At 36.8% G+C, this 14,222-nt stretch overlaps 1 protein-coding gene across 1 annotated transcript in view; it reads right to left on the reverse strand.

The window, feature by feature from the left end:
- Nucleotides 1-1,260: 1,260 nt before the first annotated feature.
- LOC126248225 (protein obstructor-E-like) overlaps nucleotides 1,261-14,222 on the reverse strand; it is an 86,249-nt gene continuing 73,287 nt past the window's right edge. Inside the window, exon 5 of the mRNA XM_049949048.1 lies at nucleotides 1,261-1,876. Coding sequence (XP_049805005.1) covers nucleotides 1,729-1,876 — 148 coding nt within the window. The 3' untranslated portion in view covers nucleotides 1,261-1,728. The remainder of the gene's footprint in view (nucleotides 1,877-14,222) is intronic.

Here is a 14,222-nt window from a genome sequence, read left to right on the forward strand (position 1 = left end):
TTTGGTAGTTCCAATCAGTCGTCTCCCAAAGGAATCAAAGAACCCACATTATGACCGGATGATTGTAGTATGTCTGGACGTAATGAACACTACTTCGAACAATTTGTGTCGACTTCTCTTTGCTAGTCATTTGAGTATTTTTACAGGAGCTACAGTCACGTTTCGTCTTGTTAGTTTCGTTTTAAGCTCTTTGCACATTGATCGATAGAGTTGGCGCAATGATTATGAGACTAGACTCGAATTCTTGGGGAGTTGTCCCAATCTGGCAATACAAATGTAAATTATTTGCGGTTCCCTAAAATCCATTATGGTGACTTGAAATGGTAGCAACTGATTTTGTTTGACTTTCTCGTCTAGTTCAGCATGTGTTCAGACTCCCATGGTCTCTTTGTTGACAAAATGTTAAACTGAAATCTTCCTACTTTTACTTCTGTCTTTATTGATCTTCTAAAGTTCATTAAACACTTTGCACAGTTCCACAACATAATTCCTACATTCTGCCTATTTACGAAGCTCGTCCTCAATTTCAACCCACCGTAACAGGCAGAAGCTGATTTAAACATTCTCTAAGGGGTCTTCCTACAGTATTTTCTTGGGTCCCTAAAGAATTTCCATTAGAAACTACTGCTATTTGTGAACTTCCCGTAGTCGTGACAGCTTAAAGCCGGCATATGTACAGCGATGTCACTTTAAAGGTAACATCAAACATAAATGAAGAGCACATATAATTTAGTTCAATTACGGTCATCTATCGGATATGCTATAATTTAAAGAAACTGAGTAGTCAGTGCAGTGGTTAAGACGTGGATTCGTAAGTGGGAAGTGGGCTAAAATCCCTTTCGAGCCACCTGCATTCAGGTTTTCTATGGATTCTTTAATGTATGGTACTTCAAATGAGTGTCTCGCTGCCTCGTTCAGTAAAGCTTGGGTCTGTTCTCTTTTGTATTCTTCTAAATCAGAGATAGTTCTCTCTCTCCACAACACATTGAGCTGTAACTACCCTTATTTGTCATGTTGTACCTTGAGGATACGTAGCGTAAATGTAGTGACATGTAAAGAGACATGTCAAATGGAAACGAAGAGACAGAAGCAAGTGTAATAATAGAGGAGATTTTACTTTAAACTTTCTAGTGTGTTTTTGCAACTCTTTCTTAATGAATTGTAATTCCAGTACTACTCATTCGTCCTGTTTCACGCACACAGAAACACAGACACAGCAAATAACTATTTTGCGAAACTACAGGTATTAATATATGGTAATTTTCATCGGAAATTTGCATATGCTTTATTTATCGAAAACAAGATTATAATGCAATGCTGAATGACATGCATCTCTTAGCCTCTTTGATAGTAAAATAAGCTATAAATATAATGATTATTACTTTTAACATGACATCTGAGGCGCAATACTGAACATGTTTCGAATTTCCAGAAGCTTTAATTTGTGTTTTCTGCAACATAGCTGTGTAATTCAATGACAAGAAGCAAATGCAAGTGACAGTAAACATCGATGTGATTCCTTTGAGATATGCAAATCGAGACGAATAAGTTTGTAAAACTTAAGGAACGTACGACCAGTGCAGTACTGCCATCACTGCTGTCACTGTCTTCTACCTTAACTTAATAGGATGAATTCACTGGAAGGAGGGGCACGTGTAGGACGCATGCTGCCCTCATTGTGCATGTGGTGCATGAAGACTTGGGAGACAGTAGTTCCCGCGGCGGCCACTAGGCTGCATCCTCTTGCGACGTTGTCGCTGGGCGTTGTCGGCCTCCGTTGCGCGATTTGTATGCTGATTGCGACTTCACCTTTGGTTTCGGGTGCTCCAGCGCGTATAGCTCCTCGTCTGTCAGCACGCCCTTGTACCAGTCCGCACTGAAACATATCGTGCATACCGTTCTTAACTATAATCTTCCACATTCGCCCACAATCTAATAAAATATTTTACTCTTAATTGCTTGAATCAATAAAAAGCTGCAGTCATTGGGTATGTTTTGCGATATGGATAAGGAATTTTGACTGTAGAGGCTGAAACATACTGATAAGTATGTCAAAAGTTTGGATTCACTCTTATTTATGCACAATGAAGAATGTTGCTTTACATTGTATAATACAAAATTATCTTACGTCTGGCTTGGACAGTTTAACATGAAGCTTCCTTCACGGTTTCAGTTTTGGAACATTCCTTTTCCTAATATGCATTATTTGGCATAGCTCCAAAGGCATTTTATTTGTCAGTGATACAAATGTAACTTCGAAATAAATTCGCTTAACGCGAATAACTTGGCTTCAGCTGTATTAGGTATAGATGTACTTCTTATCGGTGACATGTGAAAATTTGTGCTGGACCGGGTCTCGGTGCCGTATCTCCTGCTTATCGCGAACGGCAGAAATTTTTATGTCACCAACAGGCAGTACAAATATACCTAATTTAGCTGAAGCCAAGTAATTCTTATTCAGCGAATATATTTCGAAGTAATTTCGGAAGTCTGTCTATCGTCAACGATGTCTATTCATCCAGATATACAAGTAACGTATAAGTACTAGGTAATCACATCATAAAAGAATAATAAAATGAATAATTTGCTGGATAAAAATCGTTCCCAGATCAGACATAATAGACTGACAGTTGCTATCAGACACAGAATGCTCAATTTCTTACACGTAATTCTGTGGTAGCTACTCATATGATCAAAATATATGCCACAGTTAGCATGTGTGATAAATTCCTACTGCTTCATTTTGCATACTTTTATTCAATGACGTTACACGGGATCATTCATGGTTATTCAAAAGGGATATATTTAAGTGGTCAAAACATTCCGTTTAGTGGCTGCTTTGCGTTTTCCCAAATGATTCCAGGCCGTATCATGATGTTAATTAATGGAAGGCCGCTGCAATTGCTGATATGTACTTTATCTTAGCCCACGATCGGTTTTGGCCTTCATATCCAGGCCATCTTCAAATGGACCTGTCGAATATGCAGTTTTGGGATAAAAACACGCTTCAGACATGTTAGGATAGTTCCTACTAGCTGGCCTGTTCCATTTCTATGTGCCTTGTGAAGATTTTTAAAACAACGTTAATTATACTGTGATATTTTGTTATTATTATTAATTACAATGTCATATTCATTCTCTATATTGATAGTTGTATGTTCTATCATTCTGTTAAGTCTATTTAAGTGTGTATATTATTATACATTCTGTGGCATAGTTCTTTGGTACGCACATCTAGTTGGAGGAAAATAGAGAAACACGCAAACGCAAATTTCTGTGTCTCTGCTACAATTAAAGTAAAAACAATATTCTATTACAAAACAGGAACAACTATTACTGCTACTTCCCCTATTAATACTTTTGTTCGATAACTAAAACCAATATATTTGTAATGTCATTTAAATCACATTTTTCAAAAAAAAATACTATAAATTAAAGAATTATCCAGATAATACAAAGTTTCTAAATATGTAAAGTAAATAAATTCTAAAACACCTCTGTCGTTCTATAACACACTTTCATAGTATAATGGATGTTATTGGAAAGTAATATGCGAAAGATCCTTATTCTTTCTAAGCTCGATTTCCTCTTCCTTATAAAGAAATGGGGACTGTTTTCCAGACAGACAAATGGGAAATCACTAAGAGAGTTATTTTGGGGTGGGGGTGGGGGTGGGGGCTAAAAGTATCTTTGTGATCCTGACATCAGCTGAAAAGTATCTGTATTTTTGTTGTGTAGTGTGTGCAATACGTGCTGTCACTAGTGCTGAAATGTGACTGAGCAGTGTGACACTGAATTTGTCCCTATCAGTTAACTTATTTGCACACTAGGCCTGATGAGTTATATGTCAGAAAAACTAATATTTTTAGCTTACAGTTGCGTTTTACTCTTACCTTTTAACTGTGTTCTACATTGCTACGTTGATTTGTCATGTGTAATACCAATGTAAAATCATTTGTAAGTGAATCAACAAAAAAACTAGTAGTTGCTGTTAAAAATCAACACTTTTGTGCCTGATATTATGTAACAGGACTTTTTCTACACCCATATTTTATCATTTTCTAATAGTTGCGTTATTAATGAGATACGAGTTTTTATTACAAGCAGATAGAATTTCTGCAGGTACTACTGTTACAGAGAACTGTAATAAATATTACCATTACAATAGCGAATGCTACCCTCAAACACTTACATTATCAACACTACTATGGCTCATTATTACTATTAACTATTATCAATAATAATTCCTGGCGCCTCATTTTTATTTTTCGTCTTGTCTATGTAATCATCTGAGCCAAAAGTACTCGATCATGGAACTAGTAAAATGATACTTCCACAATACACGATACCAGGAAATCATTGTACCATCATTTTTCTGTTCTACGTGAAGCCTACAAAAAATGTTGGTTGCCCAATAGCGTGCACCCCTCTGCACATAATTTAAGAAAGTGTTAGCCATGCGCAAATCATTTTTCGATCTAGTGTTTACTGAGTACATCCCGCAGTTGAATGAATCCATACTGCTAGCCACAGGTCCCATGACGGAGAATATGAACAGATATGGTACACTGAGTATTCTGAGACGCTTGAATAACGATTCAAACAAAGCTCGCAAACGCCATCAGACTTTTCACTGTGTCCTTTTCCTTTCTATTAATATCCCTTTGTGAAAATACAGACTTGGCCCAAAGTTATGATGGCACAGGAGATAATAGAGAGAAGACAAGGGAAGTACACAAGCTTTCAGTGTCATTTAGCATGGAGAATCATGTTATAGTGGAGACATAAACGCTCAGTTTTTCCTCAAGATCCTGAATGTGGTATTTCCGACATAACATTTCATCTATTACCCATCCTATGAATTTAAATTGTTCGACATCTGCGATATTTCGTTCACCTTGAGAATGTCATTTTTATCAGAGTTCTGTATCAGAAACTGCACATATTGTGTTTTGATTCAAATATTTCCTTTTGTTGAAAACGGAGGACAGCCTTTCGCTTTCTTTTTTCTAGATACGAAAGGAACCGATGATAAGTTATTATTCTTATTCCAGGATGCTCCAATATTTGCAAAAGTGTAATGTGATCTATAAAGTCAAATGAATCAAGCCTGTTGATTTCTCCAGGACTCAGGATGGAATATGATGCTTTGCTTCCCACGCCTCAGACCATATTTGTCACAGGAAACCTAGCATTGTCATAGGGAACAACAACAGGTCGCGTTGCCCGAAAAACGATTGTTTTCAGAAAAATTTGGAGCTACCCATAAGACCCACAGATGTTACGTCTATTGTACCATCAGTGGCTACTACACTCAGCTTAAGTTGTGCCGTGGCTTCAGAAAGATTCAGCTATTGACTAGTACATTATCAACACCAAACACGTTGTTAACAACATATAAAACTGCACTATACACTCAGACTAATGGGAAAATCCTAGGTTTGCTGAAATAGATACAAGTAAACACCCATAAAAACTAAAAGGCGTGAACCCGTGCTAAATGGACAGTAGGTCTTACTATTCCCAGTTATTTTAGTAATTTTAAAGATGTATTGTATGATATATATAAATTAGCTTTTATAGCGAATAAGAAGCTAGACTTGTTGTTAATTCTCACTTTACTTCAATATACGTACAAGATCTGTGAATTGCTTTGACAGATACATAAACATGTGTGCCTTGACTGAAGTAATGTGTTATTGCGAAGCGCAGTTTTCAACATGAAACGTCAGTACATCGGCACGTAATGTCTCTCACAATTTCTCTGGAAGTTAAACTTATTGGTTCATTCTGTTCTCCTTGTCTTTCGTTTTCTCTGGTCTACAAGCAACAAAATCTAACACCTAACCTTCTCGTGAAATGAACACACTTTTCTATATGATCATCTCACACAAAACAGGAAAATTGATTTAAGAATCAAATTTCACTTGTGATTGTACCCAAAAGGACTAAAATGTATTGTGCAACATAATAAAGGAATATTTGTGACTTAAGGCGTTGCTTACTATATTTCCCACATATCCAATACAGCCATGTCCTCAATTGCAAATTATGGTTCAGATTGTATTACCAACATAGATAACCTGAGTACGACAGTATTGAGCTAAAGTGCATGGCATTTGCAGCTCAATTTGCTATACCTGCCGAAAATGTAATACATGGAGAAATACCAATCAGTCAGCTAGGAGACAGACGCTTATTGATAGCAACAGGAAATAAATTTTACTAACAGCGAATCAGTATATCATATTCGAACAGAGAGATTACATTAAGAAATTAGTTTTAAAAACAGTGCCAAATGAAAGCATCCGCAAGAGAACGTATCGTATAAATGAGAAATTAGGCATAAGAACTGGTCAGTGAGGCCAGAATACTTGAAGCCAAGCTCTGAGTGAGTATGGAGCAAACAAATCAGACATCAGGAAGAAGAATTGCGAAGTTTCACAGACAGCTACCCTAGTCTTGAACTTACGTAGTAAAATAATACACACCAAAATAAGAACTTTTTTGTGTCTTCCAGCACCCTTATAAATTACTTTAATAAAACCTAGAGTCAAGAAGTTTGAACTTAGCTGAAGACGAGATAACGTAACAAGAAGGAGCAGAAAGTACTGTTTCCAGAAAAAAATTGACAAATAAAAATGGTTTGCAAATTATTACAGATAAGATAACAAGCTGATAATAATCAGCACGAAGAAGGAAAACAGAAACATATTAAAGGATTGGGCGAGGGGGGCGGAATACCAAATAGTCTCAAATTAATCAATGAGAGCTCTAGACCACGTGGGAATCCCACACTGCTTTACAGAGTAATATCTTAGTGCTGATACTTCATCCTCACCTTTCTCCTGCCCGTTACGCGCCACATGAGGCTCTGTTTCCTGTGGGTGATTATGAAGAGTGTTTGCGTCGCACAGCATTGCGTTTTTGTTGTTATGGATAAGTAAGTGAACGAAAGGAAGCAAGAGGATGAAATCTGGTACCAGTACATAAGTTCCTTCTCTCTAATAGCACCAAGAGGGTCGCCAGATTCATCGTCCCAGTAAGAGGACAGATCATCATCAACAGTTTAGATTATCCTCATTCCATGAGACATTGCTGAGAGCTTTGGGATTTAACCCAGGACATTAACACACAATCTCGCGGTGCGCTACCTCTATCCACCCTTACTGACGTTAGGTGCAAGTGCTAGGCCAAATAACTAAAAACTAAAATTGCTATGAATCCTCAGATGAACTTAGTGAGAGGAACAGAATAAATAGCCTGAAATTTGAAACGGTTGCATGGGAAGGGAAAAAATAGGTTTGAACACGCGAAACCGTTCGGTCGAGAAAAAGAGTAATTTCACAAGTAAAGGTCTATTGTTGTATCTAGAAAGTCGACTAGAATGACTAAATAGGTCTATTGTTGTATCTAGAAAGTCGACTAGAATGACTAAAATAAATAACTAAACATAAATATTCGCATTTCAGTTCTGTCTTCCATCCCTTCACCTTCTATGTGAAATTCGACTCTTTGCGAATCTTTATAGTAATTTCAATTTTCGCTACTCACGTTTTGTATACATACTACAGTAAACAATTATGTGTAAGCTGTATTAGCCCCTTTTATTTTAATTTTACCACCACTATGCATTTCGATGATCACGCCATCTCTTCAGGTATTCTAGGATACTGTTACATTGTTAAATTCGTTTGTAACATACACATCTGTTTTCTACTTTGCAGAGACAAATTCAACAATTTAAATATACCATAACTCACCTAAAAATGATGGCATCACCATCGAAGCGTGTGGTGATGTTGTAATAAGAATAAAAATGACTGAAGCAGTGTAGCTATAACTGTTTATATCTAATCAGTCTTAGCTCTTAACAAATTGCCCATTATGGACGACATATTTGTACACTAAAGCGTGTACAAAGAACAATATTCAATGCATTTTATCAGTTCTTTATAACAATAACCATTATGAAGTGGGACATTATAGCCTGACGGGATATTATACCATGATATGCTTCGTTTCAAGATATTATTTATTCACCGATAAAAATGCGCAATGGTCATACACAATTACCAGTTTCCGTTGTCACCAGTGGCTGTTTCAGTTCAGCTTATTGCCTTGGGAATATATATCCTGCCTTTGTACTACACGCTAAATTTGTGACGTTAGATGTGCTTGAACATACACCAGTCTGTTAATGTACTGCTAAGGTACTAACATGATCTGGAGATGGTTGCTGGTAATTGCGTGTTATTGTTGTTTGACTGTCAATGAATAAATAATACTCTACATGAAGAGTCATGCATGAACTGATACAGTCTACAGGAAATAAGTACATATTAGCAGGATATATAAATAGAAAAGAATACATTCTAAGATGGAATGACAACTGCAACATCCTACATATGGAAGAACAACTCAGAAATCAAAGGATGTGATGAAGCACTGCAGCTGTATTTCCGATAGTCAACTACTAGATAATACCAAACATTTAATCGTAATGCTCCAAAAGACGACATACAAATAGAAACAGTGTAGACACAGACAAACGGACTGACCAAGCACTATTATAGAATGAGAAGTAGATGTTTCAACAAGATCTTTTATTACAAAGTATCAATTAAACCGCATATTTGCTCAATACACAAGGAGGACGTTATAACATGAAATGTTTACGTACAACACAACATGGGCAAAGACAGTGGAGCAACAAGACAGAGATGAAACATAGCTAAAGACAAAGTTTATTTCGATATATGTATTACACATTAAATTCATTAAAATACATAAACATTGGTTCTGAAACATTGCACAACACACATGGGAACTACTGAAAATCTAACTTAGAGCTTAAAGTGCACTTTTCGACGAGAATTATAGGAAAACAATACTATTTCCGCAAAATTTGCACTGGCAATATCTTATGCTCACGGATGCAGTTTCAGCTACTTCACCATTCATGCATACATGTTCCCATGTTTGCAATGGATTTAGCATAGCAACATGATTAAAATGCCTACAGCTAGTAACCGCTTTTTGTTCATATGCAAATGGTGACTATGACTATCCATACCACTAATAAAAACCTCTGGAAAGTTGGAGCATACTGAACAACAGTTATAAACATTCATATAGGAAATAAATGAGTATTGCTATGCTTTAATCTTCAAAGTCAGTCAGACATTATGGTGACCCCACGATAAGGTAATAACTTTATTAACAGAACGTTTGTCATCTTCTGGTGATAGTTCTAACTTATGCAATCATACAGTGAGACTACAGTGCTAAACAGGCAAGGCAATGACAGTCGACACAAACAAACAGGCATTCAGAACTGAAATAGTATTCTAAAACCAAAAGCTGACAGCGTATGTGCCATGACTTGACATTAGGTGTCAGTTACTGTATCTTAAAATAGAATTCTAACACCAGTAGCTGACAATGTGCATCAGCAGTGGGTGATTACAACCCTCCCAAATGCGTGGTTGATAGCCCTTTTTACAACAACAGTCGAAACAAATTGCCCTATGTTACAGAAAGAATTGTAACAACCCATGTTACAGCAAAGTTGTAACAAATTGCCTCATGTTATAGCAAAACTTTAGTCATACGTGGACACCGTACTTGTACACATCTTAGCACAGATGGTGAAGTCCAGTGTAACTGTTTGCCAGAGTAACCATTTTTCTCTGTAACCATTTCCCAGTGTAATCATTACCACTGCAATCATTTTACAGCGTAACCATTTTCAAGTGTAAGAAATCTTCAAATGTAACAGTTTTCCACTCTAACCACTTCCCAGTGTACCAATTTTCCATTATAACCATTTCAAGTGTAACCACTTTCTGGTGTAACTGTTTTCCAGTGTAACCATTTTCCACTGAATTGTTTCCAAGTGTACTTAATTTCCAATGCAACCATTCTCTGGTGTAACAGTTCTCCAATGTAGCTGTTCTTTACTGTTAGCAATTTCCATTGTATCCATTTTCCAGTGTAAACATTACCAGTATAACATTTCATCAAAACTTCTTCCAAGAATCGAAACACTAAGTCAGATTTGTGAGGTCACGTGCTCAGCTCAGTAAGCTATTCATATGGTCAAAAGCCACACCTCTTTACTATGACGTCACAATGATATCACTCACTGGTCACTTACCTTGACCACATGATTCTGCAATGGTTGTGGCATGTGACCTCACAAACCAGATTAAGCATTTTGCGTGTTAGTACCATTCTTGACAAAGCAGTTACACTGGAAACGATTACACTGGAAGAAATTAACTTGAAAAACGACTGTACTGGAAAATTGTGACACTAGAAAACAGTTATATTGGAAAACTGTTACACTGGTAATGGTAACACTGAGATGGTTCCACTGGAAATGATTATACTGTAAACAGTTACCCTGTAAACTGTTTCACTGGACATGGTTACTCTGAAAAATGTCTACAGTGGAAACAAACATAATGGGACACATTTACGCTGGGAAGCTATCACAAATGAAAATGGTTATTCTGGAAAATGATGTGCCAGAAAATGTTTACACTATAAAACAGTTAGACTGGGAAATATTTACACCTGAAAATGGTTACACTAGACACCACTATTTATGCTATGATGTGTACTTGTGTAACATATCCGTATGGTTACAATTTTGCTGTAATATGAGGCAATATGTTACAATTTTGTTGTAAGATGGGTTGTTAGAATTTTTGCCAAAACATAGGGCAATTTGTTACAAAGCTTGCTGTAAAATGGAGCAATTTGTTACAGTTTTTCTCTGGCATGGTGTAAGTCTCTGCCATGTGTCTGTGGCAATTGCAGTCACCTACGTCAGGTACACACTGTCAGCTATTGGTGTTACAATACAATTTTAAGAATAAGTAGCTGACACACACGCAGTAGCTGACAGTAGCTGACACCCCCAACAGCTGACACACCACAGGCTGACACCCACTGCACATACACACTATCGACTACTGATACTAGAGTTCTGTTTTAAGCTCCAATAACTGACACCCACTGTCAAGATACTGCACATAACTGTCAAGTTACGGAACATAGACTGTTAGCTTCAGGTTTAAAATACTGTTTCAGTTCTGAAAGCCTATGTGTCAACTATGACTGTCTTGCCTACTTAGCATTTTTTCACTGTGCAATATCACGGATTAGCATTGTCAGCAGAAGATGGCAAACTTTTTATACTGAAAACTAAAGTTAATATTCCAGTATGGATCACTATAATGTTTGGGTGACTTTGAAAGTGGGTAGTTGAAAACATAGCAACCTATATTTCTTATCTATACAAATATGCATTACTTCTGTTGAGTATGTTATTTGGGAAACACGTTTGAATAGCTCCATCTTTCCAGATGTTTCTGTTACTGGTATGGACAATCGCTGTTAGACATATCAGCAAGAAGCAATTGTAGTGGTTGGCGTTCTCATCGTATTTCTATGCTAAATGCATTCCAAGCCTAGGAGGTTGTATGGATAAACAGTAAACTACCTAAAACTCTTTTTTCGAGCATAAGACGTTATCAGTATCAACATAATGGAAATAATGTTGTTTTGGTAATTCTCGTCAACTGGTGCACTTTGAGTTGTAAGTTAGATCAGCAGTAGTGACCATGCGTGTTTTGCAAACGTCATAGTAACAATTTTCATGTAATTTAATGCGTTTCATGCATGGTACAAAGACTGAACTACGCACTTCAACTGATTTCTAATTTATTTCAGTGGTACCAGTAAGTGAGCAACATGAATTTTCATGATTAATATGGACAATTTACATCTGGAAATGTTTAATTTGAGGATTTACTGTGCCTGCAAACTGTGGTATGGATACTGAATTTTGAGTGCTAACAAGTGCTACCTTACCTATCAGTTATACCAGTAGTGACAGCATGCAAGCTACGTGAATTTTTTTTTAACCTTAGAGAACAGAGAGAACAATTAAGTTATGATAGTAGTGCCATGTTTATTTTGTGCTCAAAGTCTTATATATTTTGAGAAATATTTTTTTTGTGCAAAGTTCGAATTTTTGCTCACAATCAGAGAGCTGTATTTACACTTACATATTATGACACGTAACCTATCTACCTGTTTTTGTATTCTAAATCGTTAGTTATTTTAAACAAGTAATTTTATTTTGGTGAAAGTTCTTATTTTCGAGACAGTGAACTTTTATCTCTGTCTTGTCAGATACTTTTCAGTATAGCCACAATGGGCAGCATTGTGACAGGCTGTTTTATTATAATGGCTCTTAAAATAATAGATTGCAGTTAGTTGTTTCACGGTACACTACTGCACAGTGTTTGGAGGAGAAAGGCATGTCTTATTGCCATCTTGTCTTGGTTTGTGACATCACAGATAATGAGAAATGGCTTGTCTCATGATAGATAAGGGGGTGTGGCTTGCTGCCATGTTGGATTCTTTTTTATTTTCGAACACTACCAGCGATTGCAGCACCAACTTGAACTAACGTTATCAAATCGTCATTTCATTCCTACTAACCAGACAAAAGACGAAATAGTGATCTGTCTACTGCTTGAAGCGAAAACGAGTAGGTATTTTACTTGTTTGTAATTTTCTCGTGTTATCACCTAAGCTCTTCTACGAAAACTACAAAGGGAAAAGAAGTGAGGGGGCCTGCAGGCTGTTCCCATCTTTCTTTTTAACAAATTTTACAATGGATATCCATCCAATATTTGATACACGCCTATGAGCAGTGTAATATGTATACACATATGCATACGAGTTTCCTTTAGTAATTTTCGTACACTAATGTACTGACGTGTGTTGTTAGCAGTCTAACTATGCATGGTGGCGCAATGTTTAAGGAAGCTGTCTCGAATATGAGAGAAATGGAATTCACATAGTGGTTTCTCTAAATCACTTTACAAAAATTGCAGGATAATTCCTTTGAAAAATGTGCGGTCGATTTCCTTCTCCATCTTTCCCCAATCCGAACTTGTGCTCATCTCTAATGGTCTCGTTGTCGATGTAACGTGAAATCTAACACCTTCTCTACTTTCAGCGTTTCCGCCGCACTCATTTTGTATTATAAGTGTTACGATCTTGATAAACCTCCTGTTATGTGTACCTGATGCCACTGAGAAGTGATAATTAAATGAATATCGTATAGCTCCCAACTTGATGCAAGTCTTTCAATTTAATGTGGTTCTGACGGCTTGTGTGTCAGTTTCGCTGCATATTTAATCGAGCAGCTTATCATTTACCCTTACTAGATTTAATGAATCCCATGTCAGTGTTTTCCGCAATAGGAAAAACAGTTATTCACTACCAAATGAACCTGTAACATCCGTATTATCAGCCAGAAACGCACGTGACTGGGCCATGGAGGCCGAGTGATAATAATATGTTTGTGCTTGTGATTATGAACGGCGCACTGATAGTGAAAAAGTTTTGATTTACATAAATAGACATTTTTAAAGTATTTCTTAATTTAAATATATCTCAAAAGACTTTTTTGTGTCCATACTGTCATCATTAAAGACTGACAGTGAAATGAGAAAACGATCGGCTGCTGAGAATTCTTCCGGGTTGTATGGCTGTGGTCCATTGAACTCTTCTATCCCTGACGTTTCGTCCAAGGCTACGTTGGATATCTTCGGAGGTGCACCTGGTTGTGCTGAGTCTTGTCGACTGACGAGTCGGACATCGAAGGCCTAAATACCGTGGAAAGTGGGCGTGGTCTGGATTTCACGTGATAGCAGAGATAAACCTTGTCAAGGATAAAATATAACTATCGATCATAGTACGTCAAAGATAAAAATTTCCCATCGATTCTGTAGCGCCACTGTCCATATATCGCTGAGTTTCATGGCTTCTTCTTTTCTGTTAAAATTATCCCCATGTTTATATATTTCGAGTGTATGAGAAAACGATAATTTAAAATATAAATATAACAACTAAGAATTTCGTACTGTGTCACATAATTTTGATATAGAGAACAGCTATGCAACAGTTGTAGAATAGAAGGAAAGCTTCTTGAATGAGAAGAGCTTGAAGGCAATTGAATTATCTCCTCCAGAATATAAATTTGTTGGTCATCTGTGTTGGCTCTGATTAATTGTACCTAGGCCTACCGTTCATCGACTTCCTCTCATATTTCAATTACGTAACATCATTAAAATCCTGAACAAAGGATATGCATGTAAAGTTATTAAGAAGGACAGGTGCGAGAGGAGAAATTG

This window comes from Schistocerca nitens, chromosome 3 (assembly GCF_023898315.1).
Source record: "Schistocerca nitens isolate TAMUIC-IGC-003100 chromosome 3, iqSchNite1.1, whole genome shotgun sequence".
Taxonomy (NCBI): domain Eukaryota; kingdom Metazoa; phylum Arthropoda; class Insecta; order Orthoptera; family Acrididae; genus Schistocerca; species Schistocerca nitens.